The 25,833-nt window shown below is 50.9% G+C and overlaps 1 protein-coding gene across 1 annotated transcript; it reads left to right on the forward strand.

Moving 5' to 3' along the window:
• The first annotated feature begins 15,970 nt into the window (after positions 1–15,970).
• Positions 15,971–19,219, forward strand: ZNF703 (zinc finger protein 703). Its single transcript, XM_059909566.1, has 2 exons — positions 15,971–16,436; positions 17,441–19,219. The coding sequence occupies exons 1-2, from the start codon at positions 16,197–16,199 to the stop codon at positions 18,962–18,964; spliced, it is 1,764 nt and encodes a 587-aa protein (XP_059765549.1). The 5' UTR covers positions 15,971–16,196; the 3' UTR covers positions 18,965–19,219.
• The last annotated feature ends 6,614 nt before the right edge of the window (positions 19,220–25,833 follow it).

The raw sequence follows: 25,833 nt of genomic DNA on the forward strand, positions 1-25,833 counted from the left end.
GGTGGTTCCTTCCTGTTTCTCTTTTTTGCTTTTCACCTCTTCCAGGTCCTCCCCCAGCTCCCCACCCTCCGGGATTGGGCATCCGGGGACAGAGCCTCCGGCCCTAGTGCTGAGAGGCCGAGCCTCTCCCTGTGTCTCTGCCCCCAAGGCCACTTCCAAGCCTCTCCTGAGAGCATGATGCTGCTCGCTTAAGATCTGCTGCCCGCAGGGCTCAGCCAGCATCCACGTACGAAATGGCCACGGGTGGAGCGCCTGTGCATTTGGTTCTCTGCTGTTGGAACGTGTCACCTATCATTTGAAGGTCCACCCCGCAGACTCCTCTCAGAGCCAAGAACACGCATGTCTCTCCTGACCTGCTGGAGGGGCAGTTTCTACTACAGAGCCAAGCCCTAGGGCAGAGGCTTTTGAGCAACTAATCATCCCTCCCTTCTCTGCCTCTACGCCTTGGATATCGTTCCACTGATTGCACTTAGTGTCCTGAAATATAATGATCTGTTTACATGTTGGTCCCCTCACTGGAGTTCATGGGCAAGTACATGTCTTTTCATCTTATATTCCCAGTATCCGACAGTGAAATTTTTTTAATTATAGTTGATTTACAATATTATATTAGTTTCAGGTGTACAACATAGTGATTCAATATTTTTACAGATTATACTCCATTTAAAGTTATTATAAAATATTAGCTATATTCCCTGTGCTGTACAATATATCCTTGTAGCTTATTAATGTATAAATACATATATATTAATGTATAAAAACATAGGAGTTTGTACCTCTTAATCCCCTGCCCCTCGCTTGCCCCTCCCCACTTCCCTCTCCCCACTGGTAACCATTAGTTTGTTCGCTGTATAGGTGAGTCTGTTTCTGCTTTGTTACATACATTCATTTGTTTTATTTTTTAGATTTCATATATACATGATACATACAGTATTTGTCTTTCTCTGTCTGACTTATTTCACTAAGGCTAATACCCTCTAAGTCCATCCACGTTGTTACAAATGGAAAGATTTCATTCTTTTTTATGGCTGAGTAACAGTCCATTGTATGTATATACCACATCTCCTTCATCCTTTCATCTGTAGGTGGACACTTAGGTTGCTTCCATATCTTAGCTATTGTGAATAGTGCTTCTAGGAACATTGGGGTGCATGTATATTTTCGAATTAGTGTTTTCATTTTCTTCAGATATACACCCAAGAGTGGAATTGCTGGATCATACAGTAATTCTATTAACAGTGAAATATTTTTTTCACGGATGAATCATTTCATTCTGTAATTTCAGAGTGGAGACCTTCTAAAGCATAAAAATCAGGGCCCAGGAGTCATAATGGAAATGATGGATAAATTTGTCTACATAATTTATCTTTATATATTTCACAAGCAAAGTCAAATGACAGTAAACAGGTGTTGAGGAACATTTGTGCAAATACATGTGTAATAATAATATTAATATCAGGGCTGCCCCGGTGGTGCACTGGTTAAGAATCCACCTGCCAATGCAGGGGACACGGGTTCAAGCCCTGGTCCGGGAAGATCCCACATGCCGTGGAGCAACTAAGCCTGTGTGCCACAACTACTGAACCTGCTCTCTAGAGCCTGTGAGCCACAACTACTGAGCCCACGAGCCACAACTACTGAGCCCGCATGCCACAACTACTGAAGCCCGTGCACCTAGAGCCCGTGCTCTGCAACAAGAGAAGCCACCGCAATGAGAAGCCTGCGCACCGCAACGAAGAGTAGCCCTGCTCACCGCAACTAGAGAAAGCCCGCGTGCGGCAATGAAGACCCAACACAGCCAAAAATAAATAAATAAATTTATTTTTAAAAATAATAATAATAATATTAATATCAGCATTACTTAATGTAACAATAGAGCATTTGGAAAACACAGCCGATAAGAGGCACCAGACAAATAAATTTCCAGTACATAACAGTGAAATTTTTGTCAAAATGATTGTTGCTGAACTACTCAGTGAAGGGCAGTATGGTGTGGAGGTAGAGTCAAACAGCCTAGGACACATTTCCAGTTCCACTGTTTGCCATCCATGGCCCTTAGAAAAGTCATTAAAGGTTCTGTTGGGACTTCCCCAGTGGTCCAGTGGTTAAACCTTCATGCTCCCAGTGCAGGGGGCCCAGGTTCAATCCCTGGTCAGGGAACTAGATCCCACATGCACACTGCAACTAAGAGCCCAAATGCTGCAACGAAGATCCCACGTGCCGCAGCTAAGACCCGGTGCAGCCAAATAAATAAATAATTTTTTTTTTAAGTTCTATTGCCTCAGTTTCCTCATCTTTAAAATGAGACAAAAACAGCCCCTACCTCATAAAGTTATTGTGAGGATTGAATGCGTTAATAACACATTTCATCTAATCATCTACATTATGCCATTATTTCAGGTCCAACAAAGAAAGAAGAAATGCTGCAAAATAATCTGTGCTAAATGCTTTTTTTAAAAATCAATGTCAGATGTTAAAAATGAGAAAAAAAAATGCATCTTAGAATTGATGAAATATGTCCATGCAAAGCACTTAGAAGAGAGACTGCACAGTCCATGTTAAGTGAGCTACTGTTCTCGTCATTGAATTGTATTCTCGAAAGACCCCTATGATGGGCGAGTTAATCCTCATTTTATAGATGAGGAAGCAGAGATTCCGAGAGATGCACTAGCTGGCCAGGCTCACAGGGCAGTGAGCTCCCAGCAGGTATTTCAACCTGCCCTGGAGATGCGATAATCCACAGTTATTACAATAGCTGGCCCCCCCCCCCCACCAAGCTGCCAGGGAGCTGGGAGCTGGGTTTTGCTCTCAGTTGCATTAGCTTTCCTAAATCTAAGTTTTTCCCCCTCTGGTGTAATTACTCTGCTTCTTCCTCCCCCTTCCTCCTTTGTCCTTGGCTCTGATCTTGTTACTTTTCTGCTAATGGCTTCAGGTTTTACTGTATCTGCATTGTGAATTGTAAGGGACCTCAAATCTTTTAAGGATGCAGGAGGGGTTCAAATAAGTATAAAGGTAAAAGTTAGTTTTTAAGGATGACACGCAGCAAGGAAAAGGGAGAGAGAAAATGTCCACGATCACACACAAGGACACATAGGCTCAGCGCTGACACCTCAAGGAAGTGCTCACAGCCCACCCTCCAATCCTACCGCTGAGGAACTGTGATGCCGTGTATCCTCACAAGATGTAGAGCTCAGCTGGCCTCTGGAGTTAGGTTGTCTGCCACACCAGACTCTTTTTTCCCATGACCCAGCGAGACACTATGGGTCGGAGGGGGTAGAGGGGACTTTGGGAGGATATGAGAGGGTGGTTAACTTTTCTAGGACATTCTCTGGCTCTGCTTGGTAACCACCCCCCCCCCACCCAAGAAAAAGCATCTATTTGAAAGAGTGTGAGTTTCTCACTCACTATTACAATGAGTCTGAGGCAAGGGAGGGCATCCCATTAGCTCCAGTTGGAACCAGTGTAAAAGGTTCATCATTGTTTCTAATATCAGAAGGGGAGACTTCAGAAGATATTTCATTTGAAGTTTTGTAGCAGTCTCCCCACAACCCTAGTGGCAGCTCAGGACCCATGGCTGTTAAGATCACAAAAAGATGCCACTTGCCACTTCTGCATCATTTCCCCAAGTGAGGAACCCTGATATGCTACCTCTTCCACCAAGCTTGTAATGCTCATGTTAAAAGACAATGAATACCCAAGTTCCCAAGGATTGACATCATCAAACTGAATGTAACTCAGTTTAATGTTGAAATTGTTAACCATCTTGGGCTAGTTAGTGTGGTATCTGAGAGATGTATTTCCTTTAAAATTTAAAATATCTGGTGGAGCTCCTGTGAGTTCTGGGCACCTTGGTGCAGGTCTAGCTAACTGGTAGCTCAAAATGGTTAACAGATAAAGAAAAACAGAAAGATAATGAATAAAGCAAGGCATAGTATTGTACTGGGTTCTTCCCTCCCACGTAGGGAAGCCACAAGCTGGCTAGAGGATTGTATTTATGAATTTGCTTGGATTTTTCAGGATGGAGAGGGTTTTTCTAGAACTTCTGTCCACTCTCCTACATGCCCTGAGACCTGTTTGAGTAGAGTGGTGAAGAAGCAAGTTTAAAAAGATCATTGCATTAGGGAGCTTTGCCATGGGACACAGAGAGAGCACGCCATCCCTCGGTACCCCTGAATGGAGCCCACTGTCCTTCCTCCAGGATGGAATAAAATGTACTCTAGGCTCTGATCCACCAGACCAAGAAAGATATATCAGCACAGGAGGGGAAAGGTGAAGATTGGTGTTTGGCTCTCCATTCACATACACGCAGTTCATCTCTAAGGCTTCCCAAAAAGCAGCCACGCACCAAATCCCTTCCAACGTCATCTGTATCCGAGCCTCCTGTGAGATAATCCTCATAATGGAATATTTAAGAAACAAGATATAAATCACCACCCTTTTTTCCTCACCTGAAGATTTATACTCCATAGGACGTACGGTGTATACATCTATCTACACACAGATGGTTGCAGGTGACTTTCTCAGCCGATGCCATCATGTTTTTAGGCTCTATATGTTTTTCAATATATGAATCTAATTTTTTCTGGGTGCAAAAATATAAATTTTAGAGATCAGAGCCCAGAAAATAGAGGCGCCCTGAGACATTTCCAAATTAAAACACACATCCGTCAGAAAAAACTTTTTTTGTCATTTGCAGCCAACAAAAATGCCTATTGTTAGGACGTGCTCATAAATAACTTGATTTTGGCATATGCTTTCATACCATACAGAAGATGAATAAATCATATGTGATTTACAACCTTTTTCATTTTTATTAGCACTGCTCTGAAGAGTTTATGTAAAGGACGTGCCAGAGCAGTTATGCCAAATGTTTTCAGGCGTTGGTATTGATATTACATAAATTAAGGTGTTTTAATTTGCATCTTTAATTAACTAAATACTGGCAGAAAAATAAAACACAGGGCAGCCCTGACTCATTGCCTCTATTAAACTGCTGACGTCTCCGAAAAGATGCTTTAAGTAATCCAATTCATTCAGAGAGGTGGAGGGAGGGGTATTAACACTCTTATTTGGCAAAATATACTGGGGTTTAGGAAACCAGTGTCCTGCTTTGCTTGCAAGGTGGCTGTGGGGGGCACGGGGTGTTCTGAGAAGGTCTGCATTTGTGCCCCTGAGGAAGGAGCTGACCGAGTACGTTAACTACCCGTCCTGTCCAGGTCTGAGCCGAAGGGTGGGGAGGAGCCCAGCCCTGCCACTGGGCGTGGGCAGGCTCCTGGGTGCAAAGCCTGGCAGACCTGGGCTTGTTGCCTTTGTCACCCAGGGCTGTATGGCTGCCTATCTCGGAAAAGACAGGCTGGTTGAATTAATCCAATGGTCTGATGGATCCCATATCAACATAATCAGGTCCAAACACCAAGGAGAGAAATAGTCAAAAATCCTTCACTGGGGTTGAGAATCTGCCTGCCAATGCAGGGGACACGGGTTCGAGCCCTGGTCTGGGAAGATCCCACATGCCGCGGAGCAACTGGGCCCGTGAGCCACAACTACTGAGCCTGCGCGTCTGGAGCCTGTGCTCCGCAACAAGAGAGGCCGCGATAATGAGAGGCCCGCGCACCGCGATGAAGAGTGGCCCCCACTTGTCACAACTAGAGGAAGCCCTGGCACAGAAACGAAGACCCAACACAGCCATAAATAAATAAATAAATAAATAAATAAATAAATAAACCCAAAGTTTTAAAAAAAAAAAAAATCCTTCACTGGAATTAGCTGCTTCTGGTTAATCCTTTCCATCACACTTGGGACCCCCCCCCCAACCCTGCCCCTCCCCCCAAAAAAATCCTAAAATGATGTTCCAGCAGTACCCTAATTCTTTCCCACAAGCCCTGGGTCCTGTCACCACCTCCTGAGACTTTTTTTTTCTTTTCCATTATAATTTATTACAGGATATTGAATATAGTCCCCTGTGCTATATGGTAGGACATTGTTGTTTATCTATTTTATATATAGTAGTGTGTATCTGTTAATCCCAAACTCCTAATTTATCCCTCTTCCACCCCCTTCCCCCTCTGGTAACCATAAATCTGTTTTTCTATGAGAGACTTTTTAAAAATTCACTCTTACCATGGACACAATAGCTTCTTTCTCGTCCAAGTTCTTCCATTCCCCTGCTTTCTGGAGCATTCTTGATTTTTGCTCTCCGTTTCTCCTCTCCTGGTAAGGCTTCATCTTCTGTCATTTTCCCTCCAGACTTTCAGGGAGGAACAGCTCTAAGGAGAGGATTACAACTTCCAGTGGTTGGCCAGAGGAGACGGCCTGCTCCTCAAACACAGGTGAGAACATTTTATTTCTCTTCCCTAAACCCACAGGGAATGAGCCACCTGTACAAGCTTTCCTGTTCTCCCGCGATTCCCAGGGTGTCTGGCTTTAATTCTCTACCAGGACTGGGAGGCATCATGTCAAGGGCGGACCTCTAGGGGCTCATAGATGCCTACTGAGCTGACCAGAGATGTCACCCAGGGAGAGGTGGGATGGGGAATGGAGTTCACGTTTCTCCTCTGTTCACACTGTCTCTGCACCTTCGTGCACATGGTCCCTTCTGAGACAGCCCAATTGGAAGCAGTTCAGGGCAACCCAAGCCCCCTTGTCCAGACCTCAGAGTACTGTCATTATGCCATGTCCCTACCCCAGCGTTCTTCCTGGATGCTTTTCTTCCCTTGCTCCACGAGTAAAGGATGGATTCCAACTTTTAATAAAGAAAATGCTGTTCTCCTTTGCCAGCATCCTACCCCCTCCCCCATCACAACCCCTACCCCCAAATCGCACTTTCTTGTCGTTTCCCATCTTGCATCTCCATCAGTTGTTTTAAAACAAAAACACGTCTCCTGTCATAAATAAGATTGTCATTATGCATTTTGACTGCAGTAGGGAAAAATTCACCTGGCGCCTGATGTGGAACAGGAATAAACATAATAAGGGGGCTTCCCTGGTGGCGCAGTGGTTAAGAATCCGCCTGCCAATGCAGGGGACACGGGTTCGAGCCCTGGTCTGGGAAGATCCCACATGCCGCGGAGCAACTAAGCCCATGCACCACAACTGCTGAGCCTGCGAGCCACAACTACTGAGCCCTCGTGCCACAACTACTGAAGCCCGTGCGCCTAGAGCCCATGCTCTGCAACAAGAGAAGCCACCGCAATAAAAAGCCTGCACACTGCAATGAAGAGTAGCCCCTGCTCGCTGCAACTAGAGAAAAGCCTGCTCGCAACAACGAAGACGCAATGCAGCCAAAAACAAATAAATAAATTTATTTTTTTAAAAAAACATAAAAAGGAAAAAGACACCATCTCCTCGGCGTTTTTAACCGCCGTAGCTTTTCTGGTTGGATTGTTTGGGTTGTTTTCGTTGTTACAGCTGTTTTTATCATTTGTTCATTGATTCATTTATGTAAGGAAATTAATGAGAAAAACAAAGAGAGCCTGGCAGAAAGCGGTTGTGTTGAATGTATCAGAACAGGCCTTGGGTGATGTGGAAGGAGTGCCTCAGGACACCTGAGAAAGGTCTTCAAGATGTTAAGAATTCTACTTTAGACAGCCTGGAATGTACGTTTATCCTGAGTCCACGGCCCATCAAAACTCCGCCCAGTCATGACTCTTCCCAGTGTCATAGGGTCAAGGTCACTAACAAAAGGTGAGCTTCGACTCGGTGGACCAAGGAGGCCCAGGCCTTGGCCTGAACTTGAGGAGACAAGAGGAGGGCTCATGCTGTGTGTCTTTGCAGCGAGAAACTACAGGTGCCAAAACGCCTGCATTTTTTTTTTTTTCTTGGCGAATGGTCGATAAAGCAGAAAACTCTTATCATCTCAACCCTTGTTGAGAAATCACATATCCATGCCCTTTGAATTTTGCAGGTAATACCGATTCAAAAGTACAAATATTAAAAGAAGAACAAAATAAAGACTACTTCCCCCGCCTTGGGTAGCACTCTGCTAACAATAATTACTGATGGCATGATTTGATGTCTTCCGATGCTTCACAGGCCTCATGCTGGAAATTCATGGTTAGGACTGGATATAAACCTCCATGGACACGACAATATTTCATGCATTGTCTTTGGCACGAAACTTTGCCTTTTTATGAGCGTGAACAAAAAAGGTCCAGCCAATCCAGGGTTCTTGTTACGGTTCACTGATTGGAAAGTTTGCAATATTAAAATGTGTATTCATCAATATCGTGGATTCTTTTAGGCCAGACCTCATTATTCCTCTCCTCCTTCTCCTCCTACTTAATGAGGGAGCAGGTGGGAAGAGGAGGAGGAGGAAAGCAGGAGAAGCATGCACATTTTCTTAAATCCAAAGATGGAAACAGAACCCCTTCTTAGTGAGCCTTTAAACTTCTCCAAATGAACGTGACTGGAAGTTCCTAGAGGTATTGCCTTTGTTTTCTTGCCCGAATCCCTTGGCTGAACTTCGAACTCACTCCAAGTCTATCCTACCTACTGTGTTAAAAGGGACTTGTTTTGAATGCATATAGGTTTTGGCCCTGCAATTCTACTCCTAGGAATTTACCCTATAGTTTTACTAGCACACACGGAGAACGATATAAATTATATATATATGCACATAGATATACACATATACATATATATGGTTATTCACTGCAGGAGCAAAAACTAGAAACCATCTAAATGTCCACCAGCAGGAGACAGGTCAAATAAACTTGTGGCACATCCATGTAACAATGCTGTGAATCTGAAAAAATAAATAAATAAAATGCAGAAGCCCGTGATGCAATCTCCAAAATACATTAACTTAAAAAAAAAAAAACAAGTACAGAACAGTTTGTAGTATGTTGCCATTTGTGTATAAAAGGGAGAAAGAATATATATGTATTTGCAAGAATACAAATATACAAAGAATATATATGTACAAAATACCTCTGGAAGGATGGACAATAAACTCATAGCATTGATGCATTGGGGAGAGAAACTGGATGGCTAGAGGGAGGTTTCTTCCACTGTACAGTCTCATAGTTTGGGAATTTGGCGCCATGGGAATGCACTTCATCAGAAGTAAATAAGTGCATTTCTCCCAAAAAATTAATAATAATTTAAATCACTTTTAAAGGGGGCTTATTATGCAAACCTCCACTCTGAATGGACCACTATACTTGGATAATTCCAGCCATCAGCTTGGTTGGGACCCCACCTCTCGGGTTTCCTTCTCTGAGCAGAGGCTGGCAGAGGGCCACGGAAATAAACACTCCTCGAAATTGTTCTGACATCTTGGAATTTGGTTTTATCAAATACAACCAGTGGTAATTGAGCCACTGCCTGAGCAGCTTTCCCCTGTTCTCTAATCGTATTTGTTGAAATGAATTTGGAGCTGCACATCCCCCCTAGTCAGGAGCCCAGCCTAGAAAAGGGCATGCTTTGGGCAAGTTTAAAGGCTTATACACTGCCAGAAGTGGGGCGGGGCAGGAGGGGTGGTGCGTGGGTGTCAGAAGCAGGTACCTGCCCTGTGTAACTGAGATAGTCACAGTTTGCCACCAAGATCTCCTGGGGGTCCAGTAGTTCCAGCTGGGGGAAGCTCAGAGCATGGGGGCAGGACATCTGGGGAAGCCTGGTCCCTGCTTCCCTTTCAGGACCTCCGCCCTGCTCTTGGACTCCCCTTATACCCAAATGAGAGATGGTGCACGAACACACCTAGAATGATTCATCCTGTCACCCAGAGGTGCTCAGTAAATGTGGTAGAATCTGAATTGAACTTGAAGCAAATTCTCTTAAGAACAGTGAGCAACTGGTACAAACTCCTATGTATAAAATACATTAGCTACAAGGATATATTGCACAGCACAGGCAATATACCCAATATTTTATAATAACTTTGAATGGAGTGTAATCTATAAAAATATTGAGTCACTATATTGTACACCTGAAACTAATACAATATTGTAAATCGACTATACCTCAATTTAAAAAATAATAAATAAAACAATTTTTTTTAAAAAAAGAATAGTGGGCAACTAAACTACAGGGTAATGGGCAGGATTTAAGTTAGAGCCTGCTGACTTGTTCTTTTAATCTGCAAAAGAAGCCCACAGATGCCCGAAGGAAAGGGCTGCCCCACCTTTTAGGAGCTGGGAATATGCATGCCAGGAAGGTGGCCTGGACTGACCGACTCGCTGTGGTCCTTACATGCTCTGGGATCGCCTTGGGCCTGCACCTACCAAGTGGCCAATAAACAGAGATTGAATGAATTCATTCAATCCAGTTCAATTAATTAAATGAACGTTCCGCTTACTTCCTTCTCTGCCTCAGTTTCCTCTCTACCATATTCTCATTCCTGGACACACAAAAAAAATGCTGGTTGCGAAGACCAGCATTCTGGAAAACAGTTGAAGTCATTTGCTTTTTTTTGGCCATGCCATGCGGCATGTGAGATCTTAGCTCCCCGACCAGGGTACGAACCCATGCCCCCTGCATTGGGAGCAAGGAGTCCTAACCTGACCACCAGGGAAGTCCCTGAAATCATTTGTTTTCAGTGTCTCCTCCTGTGGGCCTCCGTCTCCCTCAGGCCTGCACTCAGTAGGTTGGCTCAGAAAAAGCTACTTGGATTCGAATCCCGGTTCTACCACTTTTGAGCTGTGTAACTTGGACAAGTTACTTAACCTCTCTGAGCCTCAGTGCCTCACCTATAAAAACAAGCATAGTCCCTACCTCATCAGTTTGTAGTGAGAACTGAGTGAGTTATTACAGGTAAAGAGCTCAGACAGGCTGGCACACTATAAGGCTCCATCAGTGTTATTATTACAGGGTAAAATACTCACTGCTAATCACAGCTGAGGTGTTGGCAGATTACTAAAGTATAATTCCTCCCAGCAGTATTTGCAACTTAAAAGAGAGAAGAAACTTGAAGGCCCAAAGGAACAAAGTAGTCAAGGGTGACTGCCCAGGGCTAAGGTTGATGTCTGGGGCGGGGCAAATTGAGGGAGGAGAACTTCAAAAGCACACCTCCTCGCATCGCCCCTCCCTGCCAGCCCTGCCTATCTCCCCTTGGGCTGATAGGAGATAAACGAAACCACTTCTTCAAAGCACCCTGCTCAAGGACCAGGATCAAACACAGGGCTGGGAGATAAGCTTCAGCCTACATTTCCTTTGTCCATTCCTTCCCACCACTTCTCCAAAGGAAACTCAAGGGGGAGGAAAAGTAGTTAATTCCTCCCTCTTTTATCAAAGGGAGTTACCTCCCCATCTATAGGGCGATGGGGGCGATGGGGCTGTGATAGGAGAACCAGGGAGAGAGGGAGGAGGTCTCTTCTTGCTGCGTTGCCAGGGTTGCTGTGTGACTTCAGACTCCCCCAGAAGCTCTGGGAGCCCCGGTCTTCATCTGTCAAAAGGGATAAAAACACCTGCCCAAAATAACTCAGAAAATTGTTGCGGGATGATGAACGCAAACGTGTATTTGGGAAAAGATCCTTTAACAGGCTCATATAGTTGACATTTTGAAAAATACTAATTCATCCACCTTGAGTCTTTTTACTAATATGGTGAGGGGAGATAGAAAGAAAGAACCCTCTGTATGTAAAATTCTTATTCGTTCGTCAACAGACTTTCACTGGGCACGTACGGCATTCAGACTGCGTGCATTCATACCCCCATCTCTTACCAGCTGGGACTCGGGGCAGGGTACTTCACCTCTCTGTGCCTCCATTTCCTCCTCTGTGAAATGGGGTAACAATAGGACCTACTTCCTAGGGCTTCTGTGAGGATTAAATGAGAGAAATTGAGAAATTGTGCAAAGCGCTTACAACAGTGCTTGGCTGTCCGTGTTGGCTGCTGTGATGAAGATAGTTAAACATCCCTCTAGGCAATAAGAACACGAAGAGGATGAGGGTAATACAGCAGCATGCACAGTCCAGCAGGAGGATGGACAAGTAAATAAATAACGGCAGATGCCCTGTGATGAGTGTAAGAACATAATCGGAGCTGTGAGAACACAGAAGAGGGGGCTACCAGAGTGGGCTCTCTGGCAAGGCTGGTCCTTCTTGCTTTGCCTGTTTGTTCCCACTGTTCCTTGGGCCCCTCTTGTCCTCTCATTCCCCGGGGCTGTGTCTGAAGCCCGAGGATGGGGCAGACAGAGGCAGTGCTGAATCAGGGCTCCTGGCCAAGGCAGTAATTGCCAGCCGCTGAAAGATATTAAGCGCCAGGGAGGAAAACCAAGTCCCCTATGAGGCAGACATTTCAGAATTCTTACAGCTTGTAAAAAAAAAAAAAAAAAAAAAAAAATGTAAATAGTTACCCAGTGAGATATTTCTTGTTGTTGCCATTAGGGCTTGAGTGTCATGAAGAGAGAGGCCATGATTCAGGCAATTCCGCCTTGGCGAGGATGGAAAACTCCACATTAACCCCACACAACACACCTCCCACCTCTCCTCCCAACCTGACTCAGGCGTTTTTTTCCTGGGTGGTGAGTTTTATGTAAATTGAAATCATGAAAAAAAATCTATAAATATTCAGAATTTCCTAAAGGATTTTCTTGATGGCTTCTGAGAAGCATTTATTTTTTTAAAGACTCCTTTGACTGGAGGCTGGGGGAGGGGTACCCTCATTTGGGTAGGATGCTGGGCTGACTTGGGTGTTTGCGAGTGGGTTCCCAGCGCTGGGAGCCTCTGGATCCAGATGTGCAGTGACTGTTCTCCAGAGCAATCGCCCCACAGAAGCCAACGATGCTGTTGGTCACAGCCGTCATTGACCTGGGACTTTCTTTGTGCCAAGCACTAGATATGTGACATGCATTGTCTGTTTTGGGCCTCCCAACTCGGAGGTGGCCACTCTTAGGTTTTATACCTGAGGTTTCCAAAGCTTAGGGAGGTTTCCTTGCCCGGGACCACCGCGGCAATGTGGCTCAGAGGTCTGGTTCCCAGAGACCTGACTCCAAGGGACCATTCTGTCACCCACTGGTCACGGGCCTTTGGGTAAGTGACTAACCTCTCCACGCTAGAAATGGGAATGATGAAGGTACCTGAAACTTATCAAGAGCCTGACAGAACTGTAATTCTTCACCTCGTTGTCTGGGGGCATTCTCAAGCAGCCCCACTGTCATGGTGCCCTCCCTCACAGGGCAATCTGGGAAGGGTCCTTTAGCCACAGGACTGCGGCTTTTCTGCAGAGGAAGGACTTGGGCCCTGTACAACACCGTCTTGTGTGGCATTTTCAACCACACCCCATCAACCTCAATAAACACGACCCAACTGAAAACTTCTTCAGCCTTATTCTCTCCCAGGTGACAAGACATTCCTTTGAAAACGGCCCTTGCTTTAGGCCACTAGGGCCCCATTTAGGACTCTGTAGAGGTTAACATTTCCCTTTTAATTAGGCCTCTGGCCTGGCTGAGTATGGTGTTCCATTTTCCCTCCTAAGGCGATTGGATGGATCCAGCCAAAGGGTTCCTGCTTTCCTCATCAGCACCCCAAAGGGAAGCATGGCCCTATTCCTTTGCTAGCACTTTCCAGGAGTGGGGAAGTACGCCTGGTCTCCACCTATGTGCTGTCTGGCATTCCCCCCCCCCCCCGCCCCCTGGTCCTAGTGATTAGCTGTGAGCTTAGGGAATGGGGTTTCTTAAGGACAATATATGATTACCTGGGCAAACTCTCCACCCTCCATCCCGAGCCTGGTGGTCACCCTGTCCTCACCTCCTCCGCTCTCCCTTCCTTTCATTCATTCTTTACCTTCTTCTTCTTTCCTCCCCAAATAGAGAGTAAATATTTTATCACCCTCCGTTCTCCCCTCTCTTTCTGCTGCCTCCTACCCCTCTAGATTTCTTCCAAATTCCTAAATGCCTTTGTCTCTCTCCCCTCCCCTTTGCTCCCAACTGATTCCCCATTAATCATCCCTAACACACATCTGCTGGGGTCCTAGCAGGAGTTCTTGGCTGGCGCTCACAGCTGGGCTGGTTACGATAATCAAGAAGGGGTCTTTCATCTTTTCCTGTCTCCTAGGGCTCCCCCTTCCCAGCTCCTCCTCCTCCTCCTCCAAGATTGCCTACAAAGGCCCACCTTCTTCCATTCTGGAAGGTTCTGCTCTCTCTCTGCAGAGCAATCTCCCAAAGGCCAAATGGGCTCATAGGCTGAAGCAGCCCTGCAGTGGATGTTTAAACTTGGTGTTGGCAGTAGCAAGGACGTCAGAGTGCTCAGAGGCTGGCATGAGAAGGAGGGGTGGGCCGGGGGTAGGGACCACCACAATAAAATAAGTGAGGTCCCCCCTCCTTCTTGTAACCCTCTTGCTGCAGTATGGAATACATCACCCAGTCAGAGCATCCCTTGGCATTCGTGGAAACCTAATTTTACCAGGATTAAAACTGGGGCAGGGAAAGCTTGTGTAATTTTTCAGAGGTCTATGCATACTGTCCAAAAACCAGATGGATCCAGGAAGTACATTCAGTTTAGTGTATAATTGATGTGGCCTGGGAGTGGTGCCTGCTGCCTTCTTTACTGAGCATGATAAAGATTGCCATTTGTTATTTCTGTGATACTTGTTTCTTTCCATTGGAAGAACCCCTTTGAAATCATCTATCCCCATCTTGGGAACTCATGTGATCTCAAGGCGTTGATCAACGAGCAGCAGAGTCCTAGAGCAATACGCCCCGAGTGACAGGCCTGACAATCCGAGTGATGGATTCAGGCTGGGAAAGCGGTACTCGAAGCGAGGCAGTGACACCAGCGCGCCTCCGCTGGCCGCCGAGAGCAAGGAGAAGTGGTCTCCCTAGAGGCCGGTGCACAAAGGGCCAGCTTCACCTTCTGATCGGCGGACCAGGAACTTTAATGTCCGGACAAGGACTATGTGAAACCTCTGCCCGGTGCGAAGCTGGCAATGCATACTCCATCCAAAAGGCACGGGAGGGAGGGGATAGGGTGAAGGAAGATACTGTTATTTTTAATAAAAAGTTTTAAATTCCGAAATTCCCCTGGGAAAACCTAGTGCACTTTCCCCCGCGAGAAGAAAAGGATGGGGGTAGGGTAGACGCATCTCTGGAGTTTGCATCGACGTGCAGCACTTAGAGAGATTCCTCCCTCCTCTGGGATGCTGACCTCTCCATGGTCTCCATCCCACCCCCAATAGCAGCTAGGCCGGGTGCAGTGAGAGAATTTTACGCCTCTAAGCAGAACGCCGTAAGAAACCTGAAACATACCAAACATCTAACCTATAAATCAGAGCGTAGGCACCTCGCGCCCGGCGCATCCGGGAGGGGCGCACCGCCTAGGGAACCGCGGCTTATTGCGACCATCTCACTCCGGAAGGGACACCTCAAACTTAAAGGCTTTGGACCGGACTGGCTCAAAGTTGTTGGAGCGATTTACGCCGCGTCCCGAGAACCGTGGCTGCCTCCGAGGCTCGGGCGCTTCCAAGTGAGGACACCCGGGAGAAGCCAATTAGGGGAAGAGAGCTGGACCCGAGCAGAGCCGGGACTGAGCCTGAGCAGAGCCCGAGCAGGACCAGAGCAGAGCTGGGGCTCTGGAGGCGCGGCCCGCCCCTAGGCTGCCTCCCGGAAAGGCTTGGACTTGGCAGTACCGGAGCCGGCGCCAGGAGCTCCTACCCCACCCCCAGCCCACCCCGCCCCACCCCAGACACACACGGCCTGCGGGTGACTGCCCCCGCCAGCACCACTCCCCGGCGGTGCGAAAGGAGAGAGGGCAGAGCGACAGGAAAGCCAGCGGAGGATAGGGAGCAGAGCCCAGGGTCCCGGAGAAGTCCCGTCCTCTCTGGGACCCCCGGGGCAGAGGCAGCCCAGCTGGGGGGAGGAGAGGAATGCGGCGGGTGGTAAAGGCCGAGGCGGCGGGTTCGTGGGCGAGGCCCCTTTAAGGCTCTCCCCTCCCACCGGCGGCGCCGGCCTCCGCCCGCCGCTCTCCCCGCCCCGGGGTCCCGGCGAGAGCTGCGATTGGGCGGGCGCGGCGATCCCTTTGAAGTGTAGCTGCCGATCGCGGCTATTTGACGTGCGGCTCGCGAAAGGCGAAGGTTTTTGTGTTGCTCGCCGGGGCTAGCGGCGGTGGCGACGGCGGTGGCGTCGTCGTCGTTGGAGGAGGGGTGGAGGCGCAGCGACTGCTGCACCGCGCTCGGCGCTGCGGAGCGAGCCCACCCGCCCCGGGAGCTCGCCTCCCGGTGCTCCCCCTCCCTCCCCGCCCCCCCAGTGGCGCTGCCTCCTCCAAATGAGCGATTCGCCCGCTGGATCTAACTCAAGGACACCCGAAAGCAGCGGCAGCGGCGGCGGCGGCGGGAAGAGGCCGGCAGTGCCGGCGGCGGTGTCCCTCTTGCCCCCGGCGGACCCCCTGCGCCAGGCGAACCGGCTCCCTATCAGGGTCCTGAAGATGCTGAGCGCTCACACCGGCCACCTCCTGCACCCGGAGTACCTGCAGCCGCTGTCCTCCACTCCCGTCAGCCCCATTGAGGTCAGTCCCCTGGTCGCTGCCCGCCCTGCGCCGGCCCCATTCCGCCCACGACTGCCGGGCCCACGGCCCTGCTCCCTGCGCCCCGGGGCTCGGTGCGACGCTCAGATCCGGCCACACTGGCGGACGGAGTGAGGAGGGACGGAGAACAGAGGGGTTAGAGCCCACCCGGTTCTCCGGGAATGGTTCCCCTTCCACACTCTCCCTTCGGAGCTACGTGTTTTCTCTCAGATTGGGTTTGCTCTTGGAGTCTCCCCTGGGTCCTTTACTTCTCCTGGGCACCCAGTCTCCAGGCCAGAGATGATCCCTCCTGGGCCGTTTCCCCCCGCCCCACCCCCCACTCCTCCACCCGGGTTTGTTCTCTCTGAAGCCCGATCGCCCCCGTCCCACGCCGCCCCTGTCCCATCCGGTTAGGGTGCACTACGCCCAGGCACTCCCGACCCCAGGTCTTTCTTCCTCCCACTTGCCTGGGTGCCCTCCCCGGGAGGGAGGGGCTACGAAGAGAGCGCCAACGACAGCCCTGGCTTCAGAACGCGCTTCTCCCGTCTCCTACCCCGCGGCGCCACCGCCAGAAACCCGTCCCAAGCGAAGTTCCCCAAACTGAAGGAATAAGTTTTAACCCGGGCCTAGAGGCGGGGGAGATGAGAAGGCAGGAATCGAGTCACAGCCCCTCCCCCAGCCCCGAATCCAGAGAGGTCACCTTCTCCCGTGGTGGCCTTTGGGGGACTGCTTCCACTGCCCATTCCCCGGGGCCTACGGCGCACTCCGGGATCCGGAGGAGCGAGGGATCCCACCGACGGGCAGTGTGAGCGCAGTTCCATCCAGCTGCCCCGCCCGCCCGCCCGCCCGCCAGGCCCTCGCAGACCCTCTCCCCGAGGCCCTCCCGCCCCGTCGCGCCGCCTTGCGTGCTCCCCGCGCCCACCCCGCTCCCCTGGCGCCCCGCTCGCTCGCTCCGTGGGTATCTGGTCTCACTCCCGTCTCCCTTCCCTTACCACTGTCTCCCACAGCTGGACGCCAAGAAGAGTCCTTTGGCGTTGCTGGCCCAGACTTGCTCACAGATCGGCAAGCCGGATCCGCCGCCCTCGTCCAAGCTCAACTCGGTAGCGGCGGCCAACGGGCTGGGAGCGGAGAAGGACCCTGGCCGCTCGGCCTCGGGCGCCGCCTCCGCGTCTGCGGCGCTCAAGCAGCTGGGGGACTCCCCGGCCGAGGACAAGTCCAGCTTCAAGCCCTACTCCAAGGGCTCCGGAGGCGGCGATTCCCGCAAAGACAGCGGCTCCTCTTCCGTGTCCTCCACCTCCTCCTCCTTGTCCCCGGGAGACAAGGCGGGCTTCAGGGTCCCCAGCGCCGCCTGCACGCCCTTTCCCCCGCATGGAGCGCCGGTCTCCGCGTCGTCGTCCTCGTCCTCTCCCGGCGGCTCCCGGGGCGGTTCCCCGCACCACTCTGACTGCAAGACCGGCGGCGGGGGCGCCGGCGGAGAGCTGGACAAGAAGGACCAGGAGCCCAAGCCCAGCCCGGAGCCCGCGGCCGTGAGCCGAGGCAGCGGTGGGGAGCCGGGCGCGCATGGAGGCGGCACCGAGGCCGGGGCCTCCGGGCGCAAGTCGGAGCCGCCCTCCGCGCTGGTGGGGGCCGGCCACGTGGCGCCGGTGTCGCCCTACAAGCCGGGCCACTCGGTGTTCCCGCTGCCACCCTCCAGCATCGGCTATCACGGCTCCATCGTGGGCGCCTACGCCGGCTACCCGTCTCAGTTCGTGCCTGGCCTGGATCCGAGCAAGTCTGGCCTCGTGGGAGGCCAGTTGTCGGGGGGCCTGGGCCTGCCCCCGGGCAAGCCCCCCAGCTCCAGCCCGCTCACCGGGGCCTCCCCGCCGTCCTTCCTGCAGGGATTATGCCGCGACCCCTACTGCCTGGGAGGTTACCACGGCGCCTCGCACCTCGGCGGCTCCAGCTGCTCCACCTGCAGCGCGCACGACCCAGCTGCGCCCGGCCTGAAGGCGGGGGGCTACCCGCTGGTGTACCCCGGGCACCCGCTGCAGCCCGCCGCGCTCTCGTCCAGCGCCGCCCAGGCCGCGCTCCCCGGCCACCCGCTCTACACCTACGGCTTCATGCTGCAGAACGAACCGCTGCCGCACAGCTGCAACTGGGTGGCGGCCAGCGGGCCGTGCGACAAGCGCTTCGCCACCTCGGAGGAGCTGCTCAGCCACCTACGGACTCACACGGCCCTGCCCGGCGCCGAGAAACTTCTGGCCGCCTATCCGGGGGCCTCGGGCCTGGGCAGCGCCGCCGCGGCCGCTGCGGCCGCCGCCTCCTGCCATCTGCACCTCCCCCCGCCGACCGCCCCCGGCAGCCCCGGGTCGCTGTCCTTGCGGAGTCCACACACTTTGGGCCTAAGCCGGTACCACCCTTACGGCAAGAGCCACTTATCCACAGCCGGGGGCCTGGCCGTGCCGTCCCTCCCCACAGCCGGACCCTACTACTCACCATACGCGCTGTACGGACAGAGACTGGCCTCAGCTTCCGCGCTCGGATACCAGTAACTACAGCCCTGCTTTCTCCCCAGCCTCCTCTCCTCCCCGCCGCTGCCTCCCTTCCCCACCCGCCTCCGCTGCCTCCTCCACCACTGCTTGTCCCTGCCGGACCCCCGCCCAAACCTCCCGCCCACCGGACTGTGTATTTATTTACTGTAATGTTAGCTTAAAAGCTGGGAATATAAGTGCATTAACGGCCCACACGAGTCAATGGTATGCAAAGAGTCTGTTCCCCCCAAATAATAATATTAATCACACAGGTAACTACATGTCCCCGGCCCCTCTTTCTTTCTTTTCCGTTTTTTCTTTTACTTAGATGTAAGTTTTCGAGTTTTTTTCCCTTTTGCGCTTTTTTTTTTTTTTTTTGATTGGTTTGGTTTTATGGGGAGGAGGGGGAGTTGGGGGTTCTTTTTGTTTTCCCTTTCTGGGGAGTTTCTTGCATGCTTCTTAACCGTTCAAACTACACTTCTTCCTTCTCTTGCCCCCTCCTTTCCCTTTCATTTCTTCTTGTTTCCATCCATTTGAGGTTCTGTATTTTTCCTTTGTACAAGTAACAGAGAGGAGGTATTTTTTGTAACGCATTTGGGGGTGCAGGGAGCGGCCTTGGGAGCTAGAGGTCTTGCCCTCTTATGGACCTGGAACTTTGCTCTGTGACGCCTGCCCTGCCACTCTCCCTAGGTTCCTTGGTCTGCGCCCTGGCCCCCCAAATTAGAGCCTTGCTCCCCGATCTTGCTCTGAGCACCAGTCAGTGGCCGGAGAGGCGCCTCCAACAGAGCCTTTCTCCTCCCAGACTCTTAACAGGCCCCAGACACCGGGTGGTCACACTGCCTGATGGTGAGGGGCCTGCAGGGCTCACTTAATTGAAGTAAAAGTTCTAGAAGGCCCTACTGGTATGGAACTTTGCTCTTTATAGTTTGCAAAGTGCTTTTACAGTCATTGTTTTTCTCTGGCTATTGTGGCTGTGGTCCCTGTCCTGGCGATGGGGGCTGGGTCGGTGATTCTTGCTAGATCCTTCCAAAGCAGACCAGTGGTAGTATCAGCTGGCAGCACAGCCTTGTTAGCACCATTGAGGGAGTTAGGGAGCACACGGATCACAGCAACCCCGGTGGCCCCCTCCCAGGCCTGACCCGAGTCCCCAAAGTTGGCCGTGGGCTCCCTCAGTTACTGGGATTGAAGGCTCGGCCCCCGGGGTCTTCACCCAACACCCTCCCTCCCTCCCTCCTGGCCTTATGCAGCTGCGCAAGGGCTGCGGCCTGTTTGGGATGAATAGAGCTCTCCCTTGGTAAGACTTATTTTGTTAATAAATGGAGTACTTGGCTATATTCACACCGTGGTGTTTCTCTCTTGCCTGCCCCACTGACCCACTTCCAGACGCCTAAGCAGATGCCCTTCTTTTGTTCTTGTTTAAAACACCTTATGGTTTCCTGCTCAGATTTCCGTTCAAGGACGAGTTTAATGCCTTTCCTCAAGAAAGCAGGGGAGAAGAAAACAAAACTTCTGCCAACGCGTTACGAATAACATAAAACGGCCCCTTTTTTTCCAACTTGGTTATTTAGCTCCCAGCCTCACTTCGAAGGCCTTGCCATTTCCTGGGGACAGGGTGGAGGGAGTGTGTAAATGTGGATTTTCCTCTGGGCCTAGCTTCGAGGTCCGAGGGGCCGAGAAGGGAACCAGGCCCCAAGACCAAGAAACTCGGCAAGCGCCGCCCCGGAGCCCTGCGGGCGAGCAAAGACGACGTGCCTCTGGCGCCACCAGGTGGCGGAAAGGCGAGCGACTGTCGCCAGCCCCGACCGCGCCTTCCGCGCTACGCCCTCCAAGTGGGGAGGATTTCCTCTCCCTGACGGTGACTTTTTTACACCTTGAAGCTGAAGGGTAGATGCACCTGTTGAGAAGGGTGCTTCTCAAGGCTTGGGGACTCCCCAAGGCCAGCTCTGGTTTGTGGACCCCAGTCGTCTGCGCCCCCAGAGACCTCTGAGCGGGGTTTGGGTTTTGTGGAGAAGGCGCGGCGATTACTCGGGACCTGGAAGCCACCCTCGGTGCCCGTTTTCTTGAGCTCGCACGATTGACACCGATTTCTGCATCCTCGGGCAGGCCAGAGTTGGCGTGCCGTTTATCGAGATGGTGGGAGAGGGCCGGGGCACCTCCCCACTGCGCGGGGAGTCCGAGGGCCGGAGGAGAGGGCCGTGGGGCCCCGGGGCCTGTGCGTCCTCCCCGGGCTAGGGCCGCCACCCTGAGGCTGGCGCCGCTCAGGTTCCGGCTGCAGGACGCCCGGTGCCCACCTCTCGGGGCGCGGCGAGCCAGGGCGCGCGGGGCCACCCGATGGGCGCACTGCAAAATGCCTGCCTCGCCCCCTCCTGGCCGTGCTCCTCTGCGTCGGCGCCGCGCAGCTTTGGGAGGTGCTGTGTTGCAGTTCGCGTCGTTTCGCTTTACTTTCTCCGTGAGGAAGGCGACTTCGGGGCAGCTCCTGCTCCGCAAACTGTGTGCTTCTGAAATGTCCCTAGACCCAGAGGTCAAGTGCGGAAGGGGGCGGGAGGGATGCTGCGCTCTCTGCGCTCGCTGTCTCAGCCCGCAGCCGTCCCCAGACTCCTTAGAGAATCACAGGGTGGGTCTCGGCCTCCTCCAGCATCATGACCTCGGGATTTGACAGAACCTCAACATATCACGTTTCTGCGGGGGGGGGGGGGGGTTGGTTTGGGGTTTGCGGGGGTCGCCCCTATATCTTTGTTTCTGGGCAAAATTCCTTCACTAGTCAAGGGAACCTCAGTCTTCTTCTGCAGCAAATGGCAGTGCTGGAGTAAGAGCCTGTGTGTGTCGCAGGGGAAGGGACCTGGGCTGCTGGCATCCTTGCGCACAGGAGTCAGGGAGAGGCTGCATGGGCTGGAGAAGTCGCCCTGAGAGCCGCTCAGGGTCTTCCTGGGGAATCATCCTTATGCAACTTCTCAGAGTTCAAACTGGCCCAAGGGAGGCTTTAAAAGACCTGAAATGTAGCAACTTGCTTTACTTTTTCTTTTTCTCTGTTGTTTTGTTTGCTCTTGGTTATTTTATTTCCCATCTTCCCTTCCTCTCAAATCCCCCTCTTTTCCTTCAGATACCTTTTTTGGTTGGTTTGTGTGGGTTTTTTTTAATGCCTGCTAAAATTGCTGGAAATTGCTCCCTCTGCAGGGGGACTTAAGCTTTTCTCTTTCTTAAACTGGGTCTTTAGACCTCCCTACCTAAGGACCACAGGGCTCCCCTTGTTGGGACAGCAGAAAGGGAGAAACTCCATATCTCCAAGAGCAAACTCTCCATATAGCAAAAGAAACTTCTCTCTAGGTGCTTGGCTTACATGGGAGGTGTGAGAATGCAGGTTAAAAACTCCTCAGAGGATTGAGTTTCCCCCAGAAAATGTATTATCGGTCTTTGCAGAACAGGAAGGATGCCGTTGGCCTGATTGGAAAAGGCTGTCACCAACTACCATTGTGACACGAAGGGCAGGCATTGTAGTCTGGAGGGGCCCAGTTTTCACCCTCGGATGTCAGCTCTCCTCACCATAAATGGGTGACAGTCCTAAGACATGGGGCTGTTTTCACTAACTGTGGGGGGAGTTTGTTACTTTCCGGAGCTACATTCCTAGGAAACAAAGTTGCTGTTTTAATAGAGATAATACTCCCCACCAGCTGCTCATTTGCATAATTAATTCACCCAGCAACTCTTCTTTGAGAATCACCTCTACCTTCCATCTCTCCACCTCCTTCTCTTCCTAGCCCTCCTCCCCCTCTTCCTCCTAATCTCTTCCAGGCACCAGCAATGGGGCCTGCGTTCCCCAGGCACCAGGAAAGGTGGCAGCCACAGAGCTGGACCTTGAGACACTGGATGTTCCTGGCTCTGGGTGATATTTTCACACCTCCTGCCTGGTTATTTTTGTGGCCTCATGGGCAGCAGTGGGAGGAAGGGAGGAGAGAGAGGAAAAGGCCTCACCCTCAGATACAGGTTTGACACAAACAGAATTGCAGGGTGTTAAGTTTTGAACTTCCCAGTCGCCCCCCCAAACCCATCCCCTGAGAATCCACAGCCCAAGTGGGAGAGGTGGGGCCCTCCAGCATTTTTCTGCAGCCATAATTGCCTTGGTCTACGCAGCATCCTGGGATGTGTCTTTCAATACACGAACTAACCCCCTCCTGATGTATGTCTGGATTTCCGTGGACTCCGTCTTCCAATAATACTGTGGCTCTGTACTTTATTAATCATTCTGTAGGGGAAGCTGCACTCCAGTTTTCTGTTTGACTTGATTTCATTCATCCTGTCTTTTTGCAAAATAGATGGTTGACTGCATCCGATAATGTATGGTTTAATTTGGAGCACTATGGGTTTGAATTACCATTTTCATAATGTGCTGTGCATTAATGTGTTACATCATTTATAAAGAGGAATGTGCTGGGTTTCAAACTTTCTCCTGAAAGCCAAAGTCACCTCACGGAAACAAAGCCAAATCACATCCACCCATCTCCTTCCCTCGCCGCCCAGGAAACTCTTGCCTCCTCCCCAGCCCAGGTGAAATCTGCAAGCCCCCCTAAAACTCCCCACGAGGCTTTTGTGTTCCCATAATGCAGGTGGGTGTCAAGGTTTGGGGGGAACGTGCCCATGGCTGCCCGGGGGCCATCAATGGCAGCACAAAGCTCCCCCTCATTACAGCATGGCAACCCCGCCCCTTTGCGGAGACCTCCAGTGGATGGCTCCGCCTGGACCCTAATCCCAGCACTCCCTCCCCGATGGCTGTAATAACACCAGCTGTCTGTTACTCAAACTCTGACTGAGGAGGAAAAAGCACTGATTATCCAAATACAGTCATTAAAGGGGAAATGTGTTTTTAGGACTGTCAGAGTGATTAATGAGGGCTAGCCGTCTTTGCAAATGCACTTGTTTAGTCTAACTGGCAGCTTCTATTTTCCTATTGATTTATTGCAGCCGTTGCCGGGCCTCGGTGTGTGCGGAGTCAGGGCACTTCACAACTGTGCCCTGTTTAAACAGGAAAAGCACGCACCGTTTTGTCCAGGAGGGAGGGAGCAGCCTAAAGTCTCTCCCCTCAGTTCAGTCTCCAGGGCCCCAGACCAACAAAGAAGACATTAAAAACCTGCAGCCCAGAGAGAGAGAAGGAAACTGCCTCCCCTTGGTCGTCCCCAGTTCCAAGGTCAGCGGAGGTGCGCCCTGGCCCCTGGACAAAGCCCGCCCTATTGTCACACTCAGCGTGCCCGCGTCCTCTCCTCCGGTCCCCCCAAACCAGCTGTCAGACACCGAGTCCAAGGACAGGAAAGGCACCCAGCAGAGAGGGAGGCCAGGGAGGGGGCCAACGGGCTCAGCCAAGCTAAAAACGGAACCGAAGCAACCCTGCCGTCCAGGGGCGGGAACAAGGTCAGGAGTTTGTGGGAAATTGATGGAGCCGTGTGGTTGATTTCAACTTTTAAAAAGTGGCGGGGGGCGGGGGGCGGGGTGGGGGGGAGGGATACGAGAATGATATCGACTTCGTTCCACTTGTACAGTTTATGTTTTGACAAATGATGTACCTAATGACCAAGATAGAGAAATGGCAGCTTGAAAATAGACACCCAGTATTGGGGAATTAGACTTCCAGGAGGTCGATCACCAAAGCAAACAGAGTTTACAGGATTCCTGTTCCGTGCCCAGCGCAATGCGGGGCGTCGGGAGACACAGGAGAAAACTCAGACCATGTTCCTGCCCAATTTAGTTGGAGGAGACAAGATATACCCATGAGATCGGGAACAAGACAGTATTCTATATCACTGCCTTTATGCCAGTCTAGTAAGTGCTGAATTGCACGGTGCAGACAGTGGAGAACAGGACAGAATATAATAAGGGGCTAGCTGTGCAGATTGACAGTCGGGCTACAGAAGCTGGAGGGAGAGCTCACTGGGGCTGACACTGGGGACCTTCCCATGGGAGCTCCATTCTGTTGGGAGGCGCCCCAATTCCTCGTAGGCCCGTCCTCTTCTGAAGGCTGGAAGATGGGTGAGGCCTTCATTCCATAGTGGTGAGAGGGCTGAGCCAGAGCCCAGAGCCGGTGATTTCTATTCTCAAGCAGATCAAGGAATAGCCTTGCCTAACCAGCTTGCACCTTCCATGGAGAATTCCAGACCTGGAAATGGTTTGTGCTTCTTCCTAGATGAGGTGCCTTTACAAGTTTTCCCAGGGCTGGTGGCATATCACCAGCTTTATTAACACTTCCCAAGACAGGAAAAGCTGTCAGTGGATTTGGATCACAGAGGAGCTAGGAAAGCTTTCTCTTAAGAGAAAAGAAAGTGAACCTGCCGACTGAGAGGAAGTGAAGTGACCGTATTGTTCAAAATGGAGACCAAGAGTGTGAGTGTACTTTGGTAGCTTGAGGACTGTCCTGAAAAGTCCAGAAAGTGTAGTCTTCATACGTATAGTAGAAAGAGCATTGAAACAGGAGTTAGAAAACCTGGATTTTGCTCTGGTTCTGAAACTTAATTTCTATGCAACCTTGAATAAGTCACTTTATCTCTCTGAGTCTCTTTTTTTCCCATTTCTGAAATGAAGTTGTGGCACTTTGTAATTTTTAAGCCCCTTTTTTTTTCACATGAAGCATTTTATTTTATTTTTTTTAATTGAAGTATAGTTGATTTACAATATTATATTAGTTTCTGGTATACAACATAGCAACTCAATATTTTTATAGATTATACTCCATTTAAAGTTATTACAAAATATTGGCTATATTTCCCCATATTGTACAATATATCCTTGTACCTTATCTATTTTATACATAGCAGTTTGTATTTCTTAATCCCCTACCGCTATCTTGGCCCCCTTCCCTCTCCCCACTGGTAATCACTAGTTTGTTCTCTATGTCTATGAGTCTGTTT

The sequence above is a fragment of the Balaenoptera ricei genome, chromosome 21 (assembly GCF_028023285.1).
Source record: "Balaenoptera ricei isolate mBalRic1 chromosome 21, mBalRic1.hap2, whole genome shotgun sequence".
NCBI classification, from domain to species: domain Eukaryota; kingdom Metazoa; phylum Chordata; class Mammalia; order Artiodactyla; family Balaenopteridae; genus Balaenoptera; species Balaenoptera ricei.

Excerpts from the sequence above, each read along its gene's own strand:
- ZNF703 (XM_059909566.1), top strand. The coding sequence starts at position 16,197 with ATGAGCGATTCGCCCGCTGGATCTAACTCAAGGACACCCGAAAGCAGC. Across the intron at positions 16,437-17,440 it reads CTCCCGTCAGCCCCATTGAG|CTGGACGCCAAGAAGAGTCC; the intron begins GTCAGTCCCCTG and ends TGTCTCCCACAG.